We start from the raw sequence: 22,499 nt of genomic DNA, 5'->3' as shown, positions 1-22,499 counted from the left end.
CTGGTTGGGAGGACAGGGATGGGCACTGGAAGAGAAAATGGGGGAAGGAGGTTTCTGCAGCCCAGTGGGACCTGAAGGAGGTTGATCCAGCCACAGCAGGATGTCAGCCAGGGGTAGTGGGGGAGTCATGCTGCCGTATCTGCACATGGTGGGTTGTCCCCAGGTGAGCCCAGGGTGCTGAAGTCTGGGGGCTCTGGCCCTCTAGCGCCTCCACAGCCTCAGAGGGAGTGGGAGTCAATGGGCTGTTATTACCAATATGTAGAAAACCAAGGCCTCGTGTCGCTTACGATCTAAGAACTGCTGTCACCTGTGACCTTTAACTTCAGGCTCATACACTATTCTCAAGAAACTATTTTTGCTTTTTTGACATCTTTTCTGTAATTAGAGCCAGAACTTGATGTCTGTGGTGCTTTGATTTGCTGTGATCTAAACACTAAAGAGCTTCCTTTTATATGAGCTCCAAATCATGCCCATATGTTTTCCATTTTTTTAAATAAAAATTCATAGTACCTAAAAAATAGCTTCAACACATGCAGCATTAACATTATTTTTAAAATAGATGCTTACAAGAAACCATTGGGTAGTGGCTGCGGTTGATTCTTTCTATGAAGATCCCGTACTGACTGTGACTGCAGTCAGCCTAATTTTGGTCTGGCTGGACTTTGATTGGCAGCACTTTTGCAGCTGACCTTGGAGCCTCTCCTACGGCAAAACCTCCCCTTGGCTAGGACCCAGCTCCAGTTTTAGGGAAGTTTGGTGGCCACTGGCTCTCAGTGGTGGTTCTCAAAGTGTGATGTCTGCTCAACAGCATCAGCATCACCCCAGAACTTGTTTGAAATGCAGGTTCTTGAGGCCCGCCTGGACCTATCAGAAGCTCAGGAGCCTCGGTTTTAACACACCTCCAGGTGATTCGGGTGCCTGGCTGGAGTTTGAGAACCAAGGCCCTCAAGGCTGTCAGCTGAGGGTCATTTAGCCAGTTCCTGTGACTGTCCTCCCAGACAGCTGCTGAAATTATTCTGTACAAGTTTCAGCTCCTTGCCAGATCCTCTCTTCTACCTTCCTTGACAAAACGAGGAAGAGAGAAAAATGGTTCAGCAGCATTAAATGCCTCAACTGTGATATATAAAATCAGAAGGAAAGAATTTTCAATTTTTGAAAATGAAACATCCAACCTGCCAGCAGGTATTTCAAGCTGTAGCTGTTGGCTATGTGCAGAGCAGATCTACACACAATTACACTCTTTTTTTTTTTAGCAGCATTTTGAAGTCACAAACTGCCTTAGGGGAAAAAAAAAAGGAAAGCAGAGCTTCCAGTTACTAATTCAAGCTTCCACCAGAAAAGAAACTTTTAAAAAATAAATTTAACTAGATTTTAAAGTACGGTTTCCAGTAAGTTTTATCACACTCGCCTGTGTAACATAAGTAGGTTACGGCTAAACCAGGGATAGTGAAACTGTGGCAGGCGTGTCACTATCTCCTGACCCTGCACCCAGGACAGACATTACTAATTGATCACAACGCTATTCCTCCTTCTCAGCAGAGTTCCCCAGGTACCCATTACCAGGCTCCTGGAGTTGGCAAACGAGATGGAACCTGCTTAACAGACATGGTGTCCACAACACTTAATACCTAGATGGTGAGAGTAAACTGGTTTTCTCTTTCTTTGTAGCTGTTTGTGGTCCTTAGACAACTCCATACCTATATATCCCTTATTATTTTCATAATGTAAGTAAGCACATATAATTAAAAATGCTAAATAGCTTGGTCCTCGTCCTTGTCATTCTTAAGGCAGATAACTGATCATACTAGAAGAAGAGGACCAGAGGATAGGACCAGTGACATGCCCTCCCCAGGGAACGCAAAACGTCCTTGCAGCACCCCCAGATGGGGCAACCTGAATTCTAGGGCAGTATTATCATTTCCAGCAAGGAGGCCTGGGCATCCCAAACTGCTAGATAGAGTTTACCATCAGAAGCAATGTCCCTGTATATTGGCTGCTCTTTTCCTGAACAGGAAGCAAAGTGGCAGGTGGTGTGGGGGTGACATTCACCAGACCCAGATCAGCCATGTCTGGGTTTCAATTCTTGCTCTACCATTAACTCAACTGACAGTACAACCTTTGGCAAGCTCTCCTCTGAAAGTTGATTTCCTCACCAGTTTAAATACACACACACACACACACACACACACTCGCACGCACACAAACTCTAACTCACAGGCCTCTTATGAGGGTTAAATGAGACAACGCTCGTGAAGTATGTACATGGTGAGTGTTCAGTGCATGCCAACTATTTTAATTATAATAACTAAAGACATCTATTTGATTTCCTGTTCTAGGAACCCCAGTCATCTGCTGTGATTGCTACCCGGTCTGAGGCTACCCTCATGCTGCCCACTTCCACTCCAAATGAGCCCAGGAGAATCAGGTTGGCAGGTGGCCTTTCTACCAAATTATCTCCAAGAAACTCATCCTCTTCTTCAAAGAGAGAAATGCTGGCCCCCTTCCCGTCCGTGCTCATCACACAGCTCCTCAGCCAGCCCTCTCACTGTAAGACACCTTATCCCTCACAATAAGCCATCCGCGGAAATGCGGAATCGGCAGACGATGGAGTCAGAGGAGGATGTACTTATTAAACAAAATACAATTGGCGTGTCTTCCCCTAGATGACACCTGCTGGTGACACCTCTACCTACATTTTCATGCACTTGACAGTCATGCTCAGGGCTGCTGCATGCAATTACATAGGTTACACACTGCACAACCCAGGAGTGCCGTTCATATTCTAAGGCCTGATCATACATGGCAGCCCTGGTTCCTGCTCTGGGTGAGTCTACTGATCACACTGATCAGAATTAGTCAATGCCTTGGACTTGATCTGCGAGATGACTCCTATTAGTCAGACTCACGGTTACAAAGAGCTGATATTCTCCAAAGACGCCAGATGGCTGGTTGCCGTCTCTAAAGAGATTTCAGTTATTCCCATCATCCACAGGGAGAAGACGGAGGGTCAGCCTTCCTGCCTTCCCCTGGGCCACTTTCAGATCACTGAACTCATGGTCTTACTCCACCTCTCTAGTCTCTCTCCATCCTCCCAAACTCTACCCAGTTCTCCGAATTTTTATCCCTGTTATGTTTTTACCCCAAGCCTCTACTTTCATTCAACCTTATGCAAAAAACACTTAATTGAGCACCTGAGTGCCACACACCAGGCTAGGCACGGGACTAACAAAAACACTTAGTTTCCCTCGCTCCCATGGAACTTTGAGCATGATGATGAAAGGCGCTAAAAACATAATTACGTAATGATTAATGAGTTAATTATAACTCAGTCTTCTTGGATGGTATCACACCCGGCTCACAGTTATTATTTTTTCTTCCTTTGTTCAACATCCTCAACAACTTTAGAAGAAATGTGGCAGTTGATACAATTCTTCAACCTTACAGTTTCTAGATTTTACTCTCCTGGCCTTCACTCACATGCATAACCTCCACTGCCCACACCCTGGGGGCCAGGCAGCCTTCTTCTCCCTTCATGGTTTTAACCTGATGCACCTCTTTTCTGCCCACAGCCTCCGTGCCATGTCTCCCCATCAACTCCGGGCACCAAGCCCCCAAGTCGCTCCAGTCACCATATTTGTATACATTCTGGTTTAGATCAGTTTAGTTACTTCAGTGCAGCCTTCCTTACCACCCATGATCCCAGCATCAGCCATCTCAAACCTTCTCCACGTTTCCAGGCAAAGCCCCATAACTGGTCTCCATGCCTCTGAGGTCTTACCCATCCTTTTCCATCACCCCCTTCCAGTCCAATCAAAACACACCGTTTATCAGATTCGTCTCCCCAGAACCTCATTCCTAGCACCCCCCTGCTTAGAAACCAACAGGAGCTCACCATTTCTGTGGGGATAAATCCGCACCACAGCCTCTGGGTCTCTAGGCCTCAGAATGATTCTTTAGACTTAATGCTCGATACCCTCAGGAAACACCTCCCCAGCAGCCTCTCTCTTCCTTGTTCTCAGGATATACCGCACAGTGTCAACACATCCAATGCCTGCGTATCCTCAGGGTCCCCCCAGGTCCCTCTTCTCTGGGTTCTCCCTGCCATCAGTCCTCTCCTCTATCTCCGGGCCTATGTGTTCCTCGGGCTCCTGTCTTAGCTCTAAATCACCTACCCACTCTCACAGAGTGGCATTGTGTCTGTGTTACACAATAACCCCTGCAGGGCAGGGATTGTTAGGCATTAAGTGCATTTTCCAGCATCTACCCCAGTAACAGGCACAAATTCAATGTTTAATTAATGAGGCTCTTCTTGAAGCCTCAACTTAATCCCTCCTGCAACAAACACAGCCCTGTCCTCTGGCTCCAGACCCAGAAGGCACAGGTTCCACTGCCTATTCCTCTGCCACCTCTATGAAATAACCGTGCACCTTCTGGAAGCCTGGGGTGTGCTGGTAAGTGTTCAACTACCAGCTCTCCAGAAAACAAAGAAACAAATATCTGTTATTTGTAACATTAGTCGGTTCCCATGGTGTAAATCCTCTTCCCATGGTTGACGTCAAGCTACCAACATGACGTCACTGAACATGGGGCTGGAAAGAGATGCACACAATTGGCTCTTGCGAGCTAGTGCCAGCTGGCTCCAGCACACCACTGCTGGAAGGTTATATTAATTTTCCTCCTCAAATCATCTAGTTTTCCTCTACTGTCTCATTCTCTAATGAGTTTGCCCAAAATATACTTTTTCTACTAGTTTTCATCCTTGAAAGCTCAGGCCACAGGTTATCTCCTTTGTCAAGAGAACAAGGAGCTGGACACTGCTCTGTGTTGGCCCACGGTGTTGTGGATGATATAAGATCGTGAACAGTTACTGGCCCGTTTCACACTAAGACTGTCAGACCTGTGAGGGGGAGAGCTGTTTGTTCCTCTCTGGAACTCCACATCCGGCAGTCAAGAAGTACCCAATAAGAGCTTGTTGAGGGAAGGAAGGAAGGAAAACACAAATGAAGGAGGGATAAATGACTTTTGATTCTTCTTTTCATGTTTTATTACCATTTTTCAACCCAACTTTTGCCCCCTGCTCCAAATCTGCCAGGTGGCTAAGAGAAATACTGAACTACACTATATAAATCTTACCTAAGAAAATTCCCTTTTTTTTTTTTTTCTTAAACTCGACCTTCACATCTGCTCTCTTAGCACAAAATGAAATCAGTCTCAGTGAGGGAGAAGCAAGAGTGGTGACAGAGGAGAAAAAGAACTGGAGAATGGAGAGAGATTGATTCCAGCCCAGAGTGTCTCCTGTTAAAATTGCATCAAGTTACACTTAGTGAATCCGCATCCACAGGGATTAGCTCTGGGATTTCTGAATCGCGAAGAGATGGGTGTTTGGTAGAGGATGGTCAGCAGCAACTGGGCAGAGGTCTTTATCCCATGCTGCTGGGAGTCTTATAAACTGCTACATGTATCAATCTCTCCCAGTACCATGGGAGCCCGGAGAAGACTACGCCTTCTCTGAGCAGAATGCACAAACACGGCAGCATCAGCAAAGGCTACACAAAAATGAAGGTGAAGGATGGAGCAGGGCCATCAATTGTCCCTTTACAGGCATCCAGCAGTTGATGAGCTCACCCCAAATCATAACTCCCCAGCAGGGTCATAAAATGAGAAGGCTCTTTACTCCTCCCCTGACAAAGGCAGAACGGGGCTGCTGTGTGCTCTCTGGGATGAAATGCAGGTCAGAACACATTGCTCTAAGTACATGACGTAAATAACAACATTAAAATCACTAGTACCATTACCACATGACATAACAACAATTAATAATGTGGAGAAACAGGGTGCAGGACTGAAAGCCCACCTCCCCAACACCCTTTCAAGTTTGCTGGAGAAATCTGAGCCCCTAAGGGTAATCCAATTTATCTGGTACCCAGCCTTCCAAGGCATGATGCTTAAATATGTCAGCATCTAACAAGGAAGAGAAAATTATCTGCACAGAAGTAAAGTCGTGGTTCAGTAACATATCTAATGAAAGTCAATGGGAAATATGTATAGACTGATGTGGATCAGATTTTGGTCAGCCGGCTGGAACTCCTGAGGGGCTGGCGAGAGGAGAGTGCTGTGTCCTTACAGGGAGAGTCCCAGCACCCCCCACAGAGATACCATGAGGTTAGAGCTCTTTAAGAGGGAAAACAGAGCATGAAAATGGTGGCCTAATGGATCAAGCTTTCAAATGTGACTTCCAATTTCACAAATGGCTTTTTGACCCCTCAGTGCATTAAGAAAGGCAGTGAATGGAAGGACAATGACTTCCCCCTAAAAATAATATATGAAGTGGCTGTCTGTAAGACTTTAACTAAACATATTTTATTGAGTTAAAACACTATTGGAAAAGGCAACTCCATGGCTCTCCAAATATTGATACAAATAAAGCACTTCTAGACACAGGAGCTAAAAAAGAAGACTACAGCATACAAATGAAGAGAGCTTGAACAATGGCTAATAAGAATTGAAGAGGAAGAAAGACAAAAAATTGTGTAGAAGAAAATAAAAGTAGAAAAGAGGACACAACAAATGCAGCTTTTAAGAAGATTCAAAGGAGGCAACAGAGGAGATAGTAAAGAGATTACTTACGAAGTATTGATATTTTGGGACATTTTACTCACATTAATAAGGCTGGGTCTATTGCCAAATTGCTTCAACTACCGATCCATTAAAGAAAGATGAAAATCCTAGATTAGTCTTTAGGTAGGATTTCCTGAGAGTATCTCAGACATTTAGTTCTCTGCTGGGCTGGGTTTCTATTCCAAAGCAGTAAGATGGGTGAGCGCACACAAGTTCCTTGGGAGTGAAATTTGTCTTGTATTACCACCCATATCATAGATCTTTTGTAGAAAATATGGCTATGGGTGAGTTTTCTTCTGGAAACAGTGGTCCCTCTTCAATTCCTCATGTCTACGTCCAAATGCATGTATGTAGGAAAAGCAGAACTGAAAGTATGAGAAGAAATCTTGGCTCAAAGCCATGGAGATATCATTGTCAATGAGTGAGATACTAAGTCAGCTTCTAAAAATTTACATTTCTTTCAAAGTCTTCTCAATTGAGCATCCTACATCTATCTCCTTATCTGCATTTGGTGGTCCATTTCCAGAGCTATTTCTGCATCTTTTAAAACTACAGCTGACTTCTCTGCTTGGCCACCGTGATCAAAGTCCCCAAAAGATCCCTAGACACATATTGTAGATGGTTCAGACTCATCTGGGGAGAAGGCTGGTAGAGAACACCTAGAGTGGTGGGAAGAAGATGTCTGGACACCAAGAGAACAGAAATGAGGGGAGGGGAGAGCCATACCTGCTCCGATGACCTCTTCGATTTTCACAAAAGATACATCAATCTCCTTGGCAAACTCCCGGACAGCTTCATTCGGGTCCTCATAAGTGAAGGGGTCAATGTAGATCTTCATCCCTGGGGAGCCTTATTGGAGGAGATAAGCAGGGTTAACATCCCAAAGAGGACACAATGGTCATTAAGCACTGGCCGCTGTTCCCAGCAGTAAGGGTATGGCTGGGAGGGTCTCTCCTACACACCAGGCTGCCTCTCTTTTCCTTGCAGGGTCTCCCTAATTCTCTTCCCTCTGGGCCATGCTAGCCTAGTGCTCTGTCCTCTACTTCTCCTCCATATTTTCTTCTCTTTGAGCTCTTGATGAAATGTGGAGCAGATTACTTATAAGTGACAGATCGGGACCAGTTCCCACACCGGGCGCTCACAGAAGGCAAAGAAGCTGATTGATGCCAACCAAATGCATTAGCAGAAAAGTGGTGGTACAATGGTAGGGCAGATATCAATATTTATCAACTTGACAACTTTCCTGAGTGGAGGCCACCGTTAAGGTTATAACTGACAGCTGTGTCCAGGGCTGGACGAGGGATGAGGATGGATTAAAACAAAACAGAAATTGCTATTAGCAAAACCTCAAGATGGAAGTGCCAAGACGGTATACCAGAAGAGAAAACGTGAAGAGAAAAGCTTAGAAAACACTGATAAAGAAAAGAGCAAAGTCTACATAGAAAAAAAATGTGGTGGGATGAAAGAAAAATGGTAATTGAACCCCCTTGCCTTCAGACATGCTCAAGTATGAAAAACGAACAAAATGGTATGTGAAAAATACATACAGGAACATAGACTTTGTCACTGATGTTTACAGTGGCAAGATAAATAGGTGTGCATGGGGACAAAATAGAGAATTGTCATTGCAGAAAAAATACAGTCGAAAAGTGGAGGAGGGGGGACAAGAAAGGAAATGGAATCCAAGAAACAAATGGATTTGTTTATAACGTAATTTTTCAACGTTTGATGTGTCATTAGGCAGCGTATAGACATCGTTTGCATGGTGGTGGTGTGGTGGCCGGGTGAGGTCTTCAAAAGCTAAACAACACAGGCTAGCATCATATCTTTGTGAAGAGAAGGAGTTTTCCCTGCCTGCTGCTGCTGCCTGCTATGGAAGAGTCAGGTCAGCAGGGCAGTCAGGTTTAGGAAAGCATGGGTGCTGAGCGCCCAGGGGGCCCAAGGCTGAGGCTGGACCTCAGGTTCCTGAGCTCCACCTTCTCGGTGCTGGGTCGTCCCCCTCCACTGTGGCTTTTTCTCTGGTGACTCCCAGTCCTTCACACATGGTCTAGTTTTGACATTTTTCATCCAAAAATCTCTGGTGGCTCCACAGCTCTCCCAAATTAGTGTTGCCTTGGTCACCCATTCAGGCAAGGATTGGAGTGCCCGAGTACAATCCATCGGGAGAAGGAAGATACAGCAGAGAATTGAAGGGGGATATTTTCTTAAAGCCAGAGAAAGCCAGGTGCCCTGCCCAGAAGAACTGCTTTTTTCTGATAGATGAGTTATTCCCAGTCATTAATTGAAATCCCTCCTAGCACGCTAGACGGGCTGCTCTAGGATGGCCAATGCCCTCCTGGAATGCTCCTCGGAAACTTGAGGATGACAGCATTGACTTTGGAATCTGCTGACTGAGACTTGGACAAAGCAAATAGAAATCTTCACCTTTCTAAAGAATGTTCTGATCCCTGGGGTATGGAGAGAGAGAGAGAGAGAGAGTAAGAGTGAGAGAGAGAGAGAGAGAGAGAGAGGGAGGGAGAAAGAGACAGAGAAAGCGGAGAGAGAGTTTCTACTTTAATAACAGTGGACAAAGGGTAAAATAGAGATGCGGGGGTCATCTCTTCCTCATTTGGTATGGAGAACAAGCAAAGAGCAAGAACAGTTGAAACCAGACTGAAAGTGTGTAATGAAGCCAGATCAGCATCTCCAGGCAGTCTCACCTTGGCTTTTCCCAGCAGCAACCCTTGAGACAAGGTTTTGAAAGCAAGTAGCTGATCTGGGAGGTGATCCCAAGAAGTACCTGTAGGCGAGTGAGGAAGGAAGGCAGCCTATAAAACGTGTGCTCGCAAGCCCCTTACCACCGTGGGTAACTGAAGCAGGCTCGAGCTCCCCGTGGAAGCTCTAGGAGCTGGTGTAGGTAACCACCTTGGGCAGCAGGGAGCAGTGGTGTTACCACATGTTCCCCATCAGTCATTGGGTGGGGGCTGTTTGGCCTGCTGCGCAGGTGGGCAGGAGGCTCCACAGCCAGAGGGAGCATTTAGGGGAAGAAACACAGATGCTGCAGGTAGAAGCTGGCCAGTGTGCACCGGAAGGGAGGGGGCAGGAGATGAGGTGACCACGGATCCACTCAAAATGCAAAAAAGACAGCAGGTCAGAGTCAACAACCTGTGACTTTTCCCAAATTCTGTGCTGAAATGAGAAGAGGTTGAGAGCCCAGATGCTGGGGCCCAGAGGTGAGGTCAGAATCCCAAAGCTTCTCCCTAACCCAGCATAATGCAGCAAGTCCACACACATCTCTCATACCAATTTTCTCCCCTGCCAGCGGAGAAGATAGTCCCTCCCTCCCAGGGTGGTTGTGATAGTAAATAACATATTGCCAGTGACATGCCTAGCACAGTGCCTGATGTGCAGAGACGGCTCACGACCTGATATTCTCATGATTATCACCAGCAAACTGCTCTAGGAGGTGTTCGGTGAGGTAGGAAGAGGACGCCACGTGCGGTGAGTAGTAGGGAGTGTAAGCCAGTTAGGGTTATATTAGTTACTTTAAAAATAACCACTTTGTTATTCTTAGATCAAAGGCTTTTAAACAATGTATGCTGAGCTGTCCCACAGGAACTCTTCCATGGAAACTAATTAAACAATCTAGAATGTGCCGTAATGAATGGTTTGCAAGTGAAGACATATATAAGGATGAATGAGAAAGGATTCCGAGATAATGAGCTTTACAGATATTGGCCCCAATCAGTTCAGGGAAGGAGCTATTCCCAGAAGAGAATGGCTCATCTCTTGATGGTGCCAGGATTCTTTTCGGTCGTAATGTGCAACTGAGTGCACCTAAATGGGAGAAAGTTCACACTTCAACGACAGGTGCAGTTTACTCACAAAGAGAGGTTTGCTACTTTGCTGGCTTGTAGAATTTAGAAGCGTGTGTGTATGAGTGTGTGAGTGTGCACACGTGCAATGTCATGGCTCCTGTTCTGGGGCCAGGGGCTTTAGTTGTCACTGAGGCCTTTCACAAGAAGCCGGGGAGGCTATGTGGAGCCTAGGAGTGTGATGCAATGTCAATTTAGAATGCCCTGCATCTGTACCTGAAACTGAGGAACCATTGTTACGTTAAGGAAGGGAAAGTGAAATCGAGTCTAATAAATGACTCAAACCCAGTGCTTTTCCTCTGACATGGGTCTGTTAGCACTGACCTAGGACAGCCCTGGCCTAACTCTTCTGGTGGGGTCAGGAATCACACATCCTAAATCAGAAGAGTGATTTGGCCGAGCACGTGCACATAATGGCTCCCCCTGCATCCACCCCATCTCGGAATGACACATCTCTCCAGACCTCTCTCGGCACTACAGCCAGCCTTTCTCAAGTCCCAGAAGATGATGGGAAAAAAATGCCTTTAGCTAGGTAGAACAGGTCATTTGTCTTTTGGCTCATTTTGTGTTTCTGCATAAATCCTGCATCAGCCTGTTCCTGCTCCCACTTGCCAGTGAGCAGTTTTTAATTATCAGGAAAATGGTATTTAGTGCAATGAATCACCAGACAGTGAACAAGGAATTCAAGTCAGCTGCGGAGTCAGGCACAGCCAAACATTTGGAGACAGGGCTCAGGAAATGTTCTCAGATTATGAGTGTTGGGGAAATATTATTAGTGGCAGTAATAATAATATCAGATGTAATATAGCTCTATAATGTCTGGCATTTTATAATGCTCTGTACAGTGCTTCACATTATTATTAATATCATATATTTCTAGTATTTTACAGTTTCTGATTATTTTTAACATAGGTTACATACTTTTAAGCGGTATGTATGGACCTAAACTAATTGCCAGTACCCTGAGACAGGAAAAAAATCTTCAATTTTATGATCTTCTGGTTTACAAATTTCTATTATAAAGATCTAATTTGCAGATATGTTTGTTCTTTGACCTAAACCCATTTATGCTGTGGCTGGCATCACAGCCTGGACTGCTTAAAGCTTTAAAGGACCACAGTCCCAGGAGATTTGCCAAACCTTAAACATGAACCAAGGCTTTAAATATATTAGGTTTGGGGAGAAATGACTTAGCCACTATCCAGAACTTTCTTGCATGGCATGGAGTAGTCCTTGAAGCAGAAGAAATTCCTGGACATCCCCAGAGACCCCACATCAGATCAGGATGCTCTCAAAAGGGAAGAGGTCGGGATAAATTCTGGCATTTCTAGCAGATGTGTGGGGTGTATCTAAAAAAGTTAGCCAGGCCCATTTACAAGTGCCAGGATGTCAGGACAGAGGAGAAGTAGGCTGACAAATGGCTGTTCTATACAGTAGGGGGCATCTGGGGGTTAAAAGCCGAAGGAGAAGACTGAAGGAGGTCCTGTGCATTCAGAAAGTACAAGATCAGAACCATGGGCATCTTGTGGGTCCATGGAGGGCACGGCTGCCCAGTAGGCTTCAGGGGTGCCAGAAGAGCTGATGTCTTCCTGCTGGTGAAGGATTCCTAGAATCCCACAGCAGGGTTCCACAAAGGTAGTGTATGAGGTTGTCTTCAGTCACCGATATCTTGTGTCTTAGCAAGTCTGATGGAGCCATGGAAAAGGGTGAATTGTGCTTCCCTGCTCCTCATTCTGGATCCAAAGCAGGCTTTGTCATCTTTATGACTCACCTATATTTGGTCCAGGTATCTAAGCACAAGACAGAAGATGTTTAGGGATCTACACATAAAGTCCAGTTCCTGGAAGGGACTTCGTCCAATACTCTGCCTCAGTACACTGATCACTCCTCATTTTTCTCAAAGCTCACTAGACATCTGACCAGTGCACTGTGCAAGTGACTGTAGGAGCTACAGGAAGAACAAAGCTCATGAAGTTCTTCAGGCGATTGAGACATGAAATAACTGGGGTACGGTGCTGGAGAGCCTGGAATCAGGAGCCCACACCTGGAAACAAGCTGTAAGTGCTGCAGAAACCAGAGAAGCAGAGGGCTATGGATGCCAGTCTTCGTCAGAATCCTAGAAGGACAAGTGATATGGTCCTGCACTGGAGAGGGAGAAGCTCAGAGTGTCATGAGGAGCAGCTCAGAGAGAGGTCCACTGCATGAGTGAGGAGAGTAAGACCAGCTTGAATGTGGAGAGAAGTTGGTGGGGACGGGGGGGGCGGTGTCTGAGATGGAACAGCACTGATGCACTAGCATGGGAGGGCCTTGACTCTCAATTGATGCCATCGGACACACAGAGCTGACAACCGTTCCATCAGCAGGGAAGGGATGTACTGAGAGCAAGCATCAGGGAGTTCATTTTGCTGTCAGGCTGCAGCATTCACAGGCATTGTTGTGGGGCAGGGGCTGGGGGCTGAGAAAACAGCTATGAGGTTGTTGCAATAATTAAGGTGTAAGATAGCAGAGTTTTCAACGTGAGTGCTGCAATGAGGACAGCAGAAGGGGCGACATAAATTTCAAAGGAAGAATTGATGGCACTTGGTGAGCAATTAAAGACAGAGAATTAAAGAAGGTCAAGGAGAGTCCAAATCAACGCCAAGACTTCTAGAATCAAGTGGTGCTATTCACCAGGTAATGGACTCCGGGAAAGAAACCCTATTTTTAGGAAAGTTTGCACACATGGTTTAGACTTGGAATGCAGCACAGACAAAATATGCAAGTGCGTAGAAGTCAGTCAGAAGACTGAGAATGGAAACAGAGCTGGAAGATGGGATCTGGAATTGCAGACATGAGAGGCACAAGGGCGGTGGTTGAAGCTGTTGATGTGAAAGGTTGAAGCTGGGCAGTTTTTTGGAGTAAACCCACTGGGCAAGGTTGATGGGCACTAGAAGCAGTTTGCTCTGTCTGCTTCTGAGGGCCAAGACCAAGACAAGGAGGGGCTGTCTCCTTCCGTGAAAGAGCAGAGGTAACGGTGCCCAGCCAGAGCTTGGGGAGGAATCCAAGTGGGGAGACCCAGGGTGGGCAGCGAGACTGAATGGAAAAGATCTGAGGAGGATCTTCCTTCCACCTGGTGGAAAAAGATGGTTTCACCATCTTTTCAGCATTCGCTCTTAAAACCACAGTTGTTGCCTAATGTGTGTCTCCAGGAAAAGGAAAGTGGACCACAGGCTACTTGCTACTGAGGAAGGTAATTCAGGAAAAAGGGTTTAATATCTCCCTGCTTCTGGGGCATCAATGGCTAGGACAGGGAGGTCCTTACAGGCAAGCCTCACTGGCCCTGGGCCACTGAAGTCCTGCCGGGAACCCAAGGGCAAGAGCCAACCAGCTCGGGACTAAAACAGTTAACGTGGTTTCTAGAGGCTCTGGCTTGCAGCCAGCAGCAGACACACGGGTGAATCCAGCTCATTAAATTTATTTGACATTTAATAAGCACCTACTGAAAACCCAGCCACCTTTTGCACCTTGGGGCCTTTCCTCCTCCCCCCAGAGGCTCTCATTTACTCATGCTCAGTTACTAATGCTCTGTTACCTCCAGAAGAGGCAGCCAAAATGTCCGTGGTCTGTCTCCCTCCACCAGGGGGTACACCAAGGTGGCCAAGGTGATTTCCAGTGGGCTGGATGCTGTGTCCTCCAAAGTTCTAAAACACACCTGCCACCCAGAGTCAAGCAAGATGGGTGTGGAATCTTGGAGCTAGATGTGCTTCTGGGTCTAATCAAGTTCAATCTCCCAGGTGAAGCAGGAATCCTCTCTACAACATCCTTTATTGATAGCTCTCTAGCCTCTGCTTGAATGCTTCCAAGGACAGAGAGCTCATCTCCTCACACAGCAGCCTGTCTCTGCATTGGTGGAGAGCTCCAGTTTGGTGGGGAGGGTATGTACTTATATGAATCAACGTCTGCCTACTTCGAGCTTTCGCTTGATGTTTCCATTAACCTCATGGGGCACAAGAGCATCTCCTTTCCTTTGCCTAATGGCAATATGCTTGATGATGACTCTTAGGCCCCTTGCCATGTTTCTCCAGCACCAAACTGGAGTTTCTAAGTCTCCTCAGTAACAGATCAGAACTTGGCACCCTCCACAGGCAGGCTGCTCTCCTCTGGACAGGTGCTTTGCCAACATATCCTTCCTGAAATGGGGTCCCCAGAATCAAGATAACTCTAGATGTGCTCTTACCAGCACAGAGAACAGCGTGTCTGTGTATCACTTCCTCTGATCTGAACTGTAATTGCAACCACAGAGTCAGACGGACCTCAGTTTAAAACCTTGCTTTATAAATCACTAATTCCAAGACTCTGGACAGATTACTCGTCCTCTCTGAGGCTTCATTTCTTCATGTGCAAAATCTGCCTCATGAGATAAGTTATGAGGATTAAATTAGTTAACACATGTAAAGTGCTTAACACAGCAAGAGCTCAAAATTGGAGAATAGTAATATTCTGCACCAGCAACAGTGCTTGGCTTTTTTATCAGCTATTTATCACTCATATTAAACCTGTGGTCAACGAAATACATAAATTTTTTTTCACACAAACCCATAGCTAGTCAGGTCTTCTCCTTCTGTACGGCTTTATTTTTGTTTCAACCTAAACACTAGATTCTAGATTTATCCCTCTAACATTTCATCTTGCAGATTTCAAATTAGCATTCAAAGCTGTTGGATAGTTCTGAATTTTGATTCTGTCTTCTGTGGTGTTAGTTATGCTCTCCAACTCTTACCTGCAAACTTGATAAGAATCCCTAGGCTTGCATCTGACTCATGAATTTAAAAAACAATCCAACAAACAAAACATTGAATTGGACAAGGACTAGAATAAAGCTAGTGACTTCCTTCCTGGCTGACAGAGTCACTAACCCACTTTCTTTTGCTATGAAGACAAGCTCCGTATCCACTTGACGGTGCTTTCCCTTAGGAGAGCATCAAATATTTTTGCCAAAATAAAAATCCACTACGTCTGCAATTCTTCTCAAATTTACTAAATGTGTAACCCTAGTAAATGAGATGAGGGCCCATAATTTTTTCTTAATAATCCTGTGTGGTTCCCAGTGATCAGTGAATTCAGTTTTAAATGCCCAGAACCCATCTACTCAGTATCCTCAAGACTTAGCTGGACTCAAGCCCGCACTCCTGTTCTGTAATCCCTGTGCTCTGTCCTCTTGTCCTATGTGAAAACTAGAGTGTTTGCCAGTCTGCGGTCTTTGGGCACACACTCTATTTGTTTCTGCTTTTCCCAAAGCTTAATAATAGTAGCTCTGTGATTATATCTGCAGTTGCCTGCAACACAGAGATGGTTCGGTTAAGGTTGCTTTCTGAAAGTCTTGACCACTTACCAAGCTTTCATTTTCCTCTCCCCACTCCTACATACTTCACCCAACTCAGAAATCAGTGAGGCATCAACCACCATCAAATGTGTAGTTATCTGAGCCCCATAAGTACCTAGTAGCATTTCCCAAATGTAGAATCAACCAGAACTTTTCTAAGATAGATTCCCAAGCCTACCTAGGTCATCCTGTCCAGGTAATTTTTGGTCAGCCAGCACCTTCTGAGAACTGGTCCACAGAAACCACGAGAACACACCATCTATCTGCTTCTTCCTGGACACGGGAAATCCACAGTCCTACCCACCCAGCCTTGAACATGAGCCACAGGTTCCCAGGTTCTTCATCCAAGCATCCAGCACCACATCCAGCACAATTTCTCTTTCCAACCTGCTTTCCCTCTAGTCTCTTTCACCCAAATCCAAAATCCCCTTTATATGCCTGTTCACTGTGCTCCAGGCTCAGAGGAGGGACATAAACCAGTGTCCTAGAGAGCACACTGTGTTCTCAAGTTGACCAAATCTGCCATGTCCCAACAGGCTGGAGAAGGTATCTCCTTCAGCCTTTGCATCAGCTGGAGAGGAGTGTCTGGGAGGGCAGGGACCAACAGCCTTTCTATGATGCTCTATGTCCTCCTGGAGGGGAAGAGAGGCAGGCATTCTTGGGCACTGATGAATGAGGCTGGGGAGCTGCTGCAGCTTCTCTGTCATTCCCAGGGCAGGAAGCCCCCAGAGCTCCAGGATGCTGTCTGCATCCCACAGTGAGGTGCATGCATGTGGATGGCCCAGGTAGAGTTATGTGGACACATTCAGATCAGGCATTACTGACCTTTCTGCCTCCTGTGGCGGGATCCAGAAGGGGACCAACAAACCACCAACCAGGGATTAGTTGTCACCACATTCTCACTTGCTCTTGACCATCAGGCACTTTGGGCCTCTGCAATCTGGAAGGAGCCCGGGCTCTGCAGCCAAGTTTAGAGGGTGTGCCATCCACCTCTGCCACCTCTGAGCCATGTGACCTGGGTAAGTCACTTAGCCTTCCTAGACTGATGCCTACCTCTTTGAGTGGTTGTCAGGCTTAGATGAGTCGAACTGAGTTACCAGAATAGAGTTCCCAGTGCATGGCAGAGAGTGGGCTTTCCAATACTAATGATCCCCACCCCAAGCCCACCTTGGGCCAGGCCCATCCTCCATCAGAGCCTGAGTGACCTCTTCTGTTACAAGTGTGCTGAGCCTTCCCTCAGCCCTACAGTCTGTCCACTGTGACTCTCCAACCGTAATAACTTTAGTCAGAGTGGCGGATGTCTGCAGGAGAAAACGCACTAATATGATTCAATGCATGAGACCGTGAGTTTAGAGAACCTGGGTGCAAAGAGGAGCCAGATATCAGGGGCTGGATAAAAAGAGAACGGTTATGAATAGAGGGAAAGGACATTTATGAAAGGCGAACTGAATTAAAAAGAAAACAGACTTCTAAGGCAGCCAAGGGAGTGAACTCTGGTCCATGAAGAACTCTGCGTCCACCCCGAGTCCCAGGGATGGCGACTGCGCAGCTTGTCAACACTGTGTCTCCAGCTGTCCTCACTGGTTGCAGCAAGGCCACTATTACTGCAGACCGGGTACCGGTTTTTCTGTGGGTCCTGGGAACCAGGGAAGCCTCCTTCTGTTGGTCACCTGTTGGAGGTGACAGAGGCCTCCAGAAGGGAGCTGTGAGCACTTGGGAAGTGTACCTCTGGGCACGTGGCGCCCTGTGGTGCGCCAGCATAGCCCACCCCTCCAGAGCAGTAGAATGGCCAGATCTCAGGTTTAAGTGGCCAAAAGGGCACTAAGCTGCCCCAGACTTGATGCTTGGGGACCCTCTGTACCTGCCCAAGTAGTGATGACAAGGCTTAGCCTACATGCCTTTAAAAGGGCACCCTATTCTCACCTTTGGGCTTCTCTAGTCTTCAAAAAGGCATTTCTCCGTTTGAACTCAATTTTGCATCCCCTGCCTTCAGGCCAACATGGCCACCCCTAAATGTTTCATCCAAAGAGTTCACAGGATGCCAAATCTGAAATGGGCTTCACAGTGGTTCTCAACATGGCAAGGAGTCAGCCCAGAGCACGGAGGGGGCAAGGTCAGAATCCTGAGGCAGAGGCAGGAAGAAGGGGAGCTGGAGACAGCCTTCCAGGAAATTCTGATGCACCCTGGAGGGGGACCTTCACTTAGGAACCAGAGATACAATCAAAGTCTTTGTTTCCCAGCTGGGGAAGCTAAGGTCCTGCCCAGAAGGGTAAACACACAGGTTAACAGAAGTAGAAGTATCTGTAGATTTTGCAGTGAGGCAGAGTCAGGGCGTCGGAAAGGAGAGCCAAAACACTGAGGTTCCCCTCTGAGACCAGTGACATCTGGTTAAAATGGAGGCCCAGGGTAGCCTGGAGGGAGAAAGAGGGGAGCAAAAGGGACACTGGGTGGTCCTCCAAGCCCCCAGTTGGCTCTGCTGATTGTGGGGCTGTCCTGGACCACTGTGGGAGAGCCTCAGGGCCTCAGCCAGTGCTGAGCCCACACCTGCCTCCCAGGAACGATGGTGCAGAGCAGCAGCCCAGCTGCCAGGGGTCTGGTCCTCTACAAACCCTTGGCAGGGTCTTGGATCGAAAGCCCCTGGAGAACAAAGCCATATCTACAAAGTGGCCTTTGCACAGCCCGAGCCGGCACTGACCACACTACAACACAGCTCCTAGGTGGTGAAGCTGCGGTGGGGACGTCCTGGCCTCATCCTTCTGCCTCAGGGAACATAGGAGAAGGGAGGAGTTTGGTCCATGAGAACTCTGGCCTGCGAGTCCATTTTCACTCCAGAACCACTTGCCGGAGGCATGCTTAGTGTGTGTGTACGAGGTCTTTCCACGCTCACTGCTGAGTGAACAGGAAGAAAAGGGTTTACATTGCAACAGGGGGATTTAGGCGAGATGCGGCTCACAGAAGAAGCCTGTGACAGAGCACAGAACAAAGTGCTGGGACAGGTTTCCGAGGGCATCTGCAGAATTCAAAAGGAGTTATTTAGGAACAGAACACGTCTGCTGCGAGGATCTAAGCATACCACTTTCTGGAGGCAGGAAGGGGGCCCAGCTGGCCTCCTGGGGCCTTTTTCAGATCCTGCAATGTTGTCATTACACAGATAAAAGACATAGGACTTCAGGTTGCACATTGATGAGGTGAAATTTTAGTTATAAAAGTATTATGTCTAGGTTTTTTAAAAAGAGAGGAATAAGATAATGAGTGAGAAAAACTTTTAAAGGTACTTCTTAAAAGAAAACACTTGGGAGATATCCCAACACTTGGGCCTCTTGGGCTCTGCTATCTTTTTAATTCCCTGCATTCATCTTCTCTGGCTTATCTATGACTTTGGTTAACACATTCCCCAGCCGCTCAACTGGATAAGATAAGGCAGAAGGTGTTAATAGAGAACCCTCCATCTTTTCCCACTGAGTCTCATTTCAGGATTCATTGACTTGCTAAACCCAATCTTTTCCCTGCATTCGCTGTCCTATATGGGCTTATCAATGCACAAGATAATCTACCCGCCAGGGGTCCAATGAGTGCCCATAGTGGGCGGACAGCAGAGGAGGTGGGGAGCCTATGGTCCCTGGGGACCTGCAGAGAGAGGCAGTGGCTGGGGCATCGGGGACTGGAAGGGGGCTCGCAGTTGGGACCAGCCAGTCTGCCCATAAGGAATGCCCCACGCATTCGCCTGCTCTACTCAGCGGTTCGCCAGGAGTCAGGCAGTGGTGTCTGCTTTCTACTCACCTCGGCCCGTGCTGTAATGCTGCAGCTTATCGCTGTACACGGCCTCTTTGCTGTAAGCCCGTTTCCTGTGGGGACAAGGCAGAGGAGCTCTTTCAGCCAGGCACACCCCCACCGCTCTGCTCCAGGGAACTCCGCCCAAGCCTCCTGTCCTGATGGGGCTCACCCAGCATCTCCTGGGACTGGGAACTGCAACTCTCACTTTAGGTGTGGCTCCTGTAGTGGCCAGTGTTCTGGCTTGGCCACCACTGTGGGAAGCTCAGTCTGCTTTCAAGTCAAGGTCTTTCAGAGGCCAGGCAGGGCCATGGGTCCCCATCAGAGCTTGGGGCAGAGGCTTTGAAGATGCCTATTAGCATTCTGGCTGCACTGCAGAGCTGCTCGAGAGCGGCTGATTGGGGCTTTGCACAGCGGAATCTGGGCTAACCACCGAAGACAGTAGCAACAGTATTAAAAATTCACAAGGCCTTCAGGGCCGGCCCTTCTGCAGAACTCAGAGCTCCTCTTTTCTTCCTAAGCATCCATCCTGCCCACTTGCCTTGTGTCCTCTGCTGAGGCAGCCTTGGTTCTCTAACCAGAGGATGGGCTGTGACACAGGGGGTGATGCTTCAATGGGTCAAATGCAAGTTTGTAACTGTCACTCCAAAAAACCATCGTGTGTGTTAGGGGGGTGGGGTGCTAAAAGTCTTGGCTAAAATGAGGTTTGAGGATGGATGCTGTTTACTCAGAGTCTTGCCCAGCTCTCACAGAGGATTTTATCCCAGGCTTAGAGAAAATAAATAATCTGGAGAATTCTAGGCTGCCTGTGGATTGAGATGGAGTAATGATGGCGACTTTGAAAGTGTGTCCATGAATGGTCAGGCCCTGTCCAGTCTGCATGACCTGGGAGGGGTCTGCACGTGGGGCTTCCTGGGTCTGAGGAGAGCAGGCAGGAATGGGAGGGGAGGACCTACCTGCTACAGACGATGGAGATGGCCACCAAGGACACGACGAACACGACCCCAGCCGCTGCCGAGCCAGCAATCAGGGGCAGCTGCTCCCTCAGCTCAGACTTGTAATCGTCTAGGTGAGAAAGAGCCATTAGAATCCTTCCTGTATGCCCTTTGCATATAGCTGGTACTCAATACATGATAGCGAAGACTATATATAGATGAGAGAGAGAGTACAGTTTCTATGCCTCACAGCTCTGAGTCCGATCAAAACAGTGAGTGATCTTTGTCACAAATAAAAACAAATGACAGTGACAACAATAAAAGCAAAATAGCAGTAACAGAATCTCAGAACTAAAAGCAGATGACATTGGTCCCCAGAGCAGAGGGGACTCCCAATCCGCATGCCCTCATTCGGAATGTCTCTTGAAGGACTATCAGCTACGTTGAGAAAAAGTCTAACGGGGTAGGGGGTGCTGAGTATTTCCTGAAACACGAAGTTGTTGAAATGCAGCAGAATCAGCAGATTCACTGAGCGGGTATTTCAGGAGTCCCTGCTGCCAGCACTGCACCAGGTGCCGTGGAGGGTGAAGAAACACCGAGGAATGGTCCTGCCCTCTGAAGCTCCTCCTCAAGAAGAACAGGACCAAGCCTTCTGCCAAATGTTAGGTCCATGCTGTTCTATGCAGGGGAGCCGGAAGCCCCTGGGTCAGAGGCAGACAGGGCTCATCGAAACCCTGGCTTTACCATGTGTAAGCTCCGTGATCTTGGACCAAGTATTTAGCGCCTCTGACCCTCAGACTCCTTATCTGTTAGACAAACTATGATGCACATTTCACGTGTCTAGCCTAGCATGGGTGCCCCAAATACTAATTATCTTTTCCTTAGCCCATATATACCACCTGGCCCAGCTGGCTATTATTATTGTGGCTACTCTTTCACGTGAAGTTAGGGAGCCATTATCGGATGTTTAGGACCGAGGCATACGGAGGTCAAGCTATATACGCTCCATGACAATTAGGCTTGCCAGATAGAGCAAATGAAAATACCGGAGGGCCAGTAAAATTTGAATTTCAGGTAAACAACGAATAATGTTTTCGTATAAGTATGTCCCAAATATTGCATGGGAGATACTTACATGAAAACATTATTCACTCTTTATCTGGAACTCGAATTTAACGGGCCATCCTGTATTTTATCTGGCAACACTGATGACAGTCCTTCTTGGAGTGAGGTTCCCCATGCCCTCCATCAGCATCACCTGAGCCTGGTTACTAACCATGAGGATTTCTGGGCCCCTCCTCAGATCGGCTGAATCAGAACCTCTGGTGAAGAGCAGGGTGTCTGCGTGTTCACCAAACACTCCGGGTGATTCTTATTCTCCCCGATGTTTGGAAACCACCCTTCAACTCTGTGGGTGGAAGAGACTTCTAAGGACAAGGATGTTTTCTCCAAAAATTAATTTAAAGACTGAAGGGAGTTTCAGCTTCCCTCTGCTGAGAGCTTTTTGTAATGCGTTTTAAAAAATTAATTTGGCAAAAAAAAAAAAAAAAATGAATGCAACGAACCACAATGAGGAGCGCATGGCAGCAACTTTATAAGTTAAAAACTTCATAAAGCAGGGGCCAGCCCGGTGGCCTAAGTGGTTAAGTTTGCGTGCTCTGCTTCAGCAGCCTGGGGTTCATGGGTTTGAATCGCGGGTGTGCATCTGTACATCACTCATCAGGCCATGCTGTGGCAGCGTCCCACATACAAAATGGAAGAAGACTGGCATGGATGTTAGCTCGGTGACAATCTTCCTCAAGCAAAAAGAGGAAGATTGGTAAGAGATGTTAGCTCGGGGCCAATCTTCCTCACCACAAAAAAAAAAACCCCAAAACTACAAAAAGCAATGCGACCTTCAGCCTTTAAAATTGATTTATAGAGAGTGGGAGTCTTCAAGAACAACATCCTTGTCTTTAG

The 22,499-nt window shown here is 47.1% G+C and overlaps 1 protein-coding gene across 2 annotated transcripts in view; it reads right to left on the bottom strand.

The window, feature by feature from the left end:
- The window catches only part of EPHB1 (EPH receptor B1), a 423,113-nt gene that overhangs the window by 59,983 nt on the left and 340,631 nt on the right, over window positions 1–22,499 (bottom strand). For both annotated transcript variants that reach the window (XM_014828754.3, XM_070493336.1), the window contains 3 exons: window positions 20,562–20,670; window positions 19,615–19,679; window positions 7,345–7,467 (listed from right to left, as the gene is read on the bottom strand). In XM_014828754.3, the coding sequence (XP_014684240.3) occupies window positions 7,345–7,467; window positions 19,615–19,679; window positions 20,562–20,670 (297 nt within the window). The remainder of the gene's footprint in view (window positions 1–7,344; window positions 7,468–19,614; window positions 19,680–20,561; window positions 20,671–22,499) is intronic.

This window comes from Equus asinus, chromosome 21 (genome assembly GCF_041296235.1).
Source record: "Equus asinus isolate D_3611 breed Donkey chromosome 21, EquAss-T2T_v2, whole genome shotgun sequence".
NCBI classification, from domain to species: Eukaryota; Metazoa; Chordata; class Mammalia; order Perissodactyla; family Equidae; genus Equus; species Equus asinus.
The sequence above is the reverse complement of the archived record's forward strand: the minus strand, read 5'-3'. Positions and strand labels throughout refer to the sequence as shown.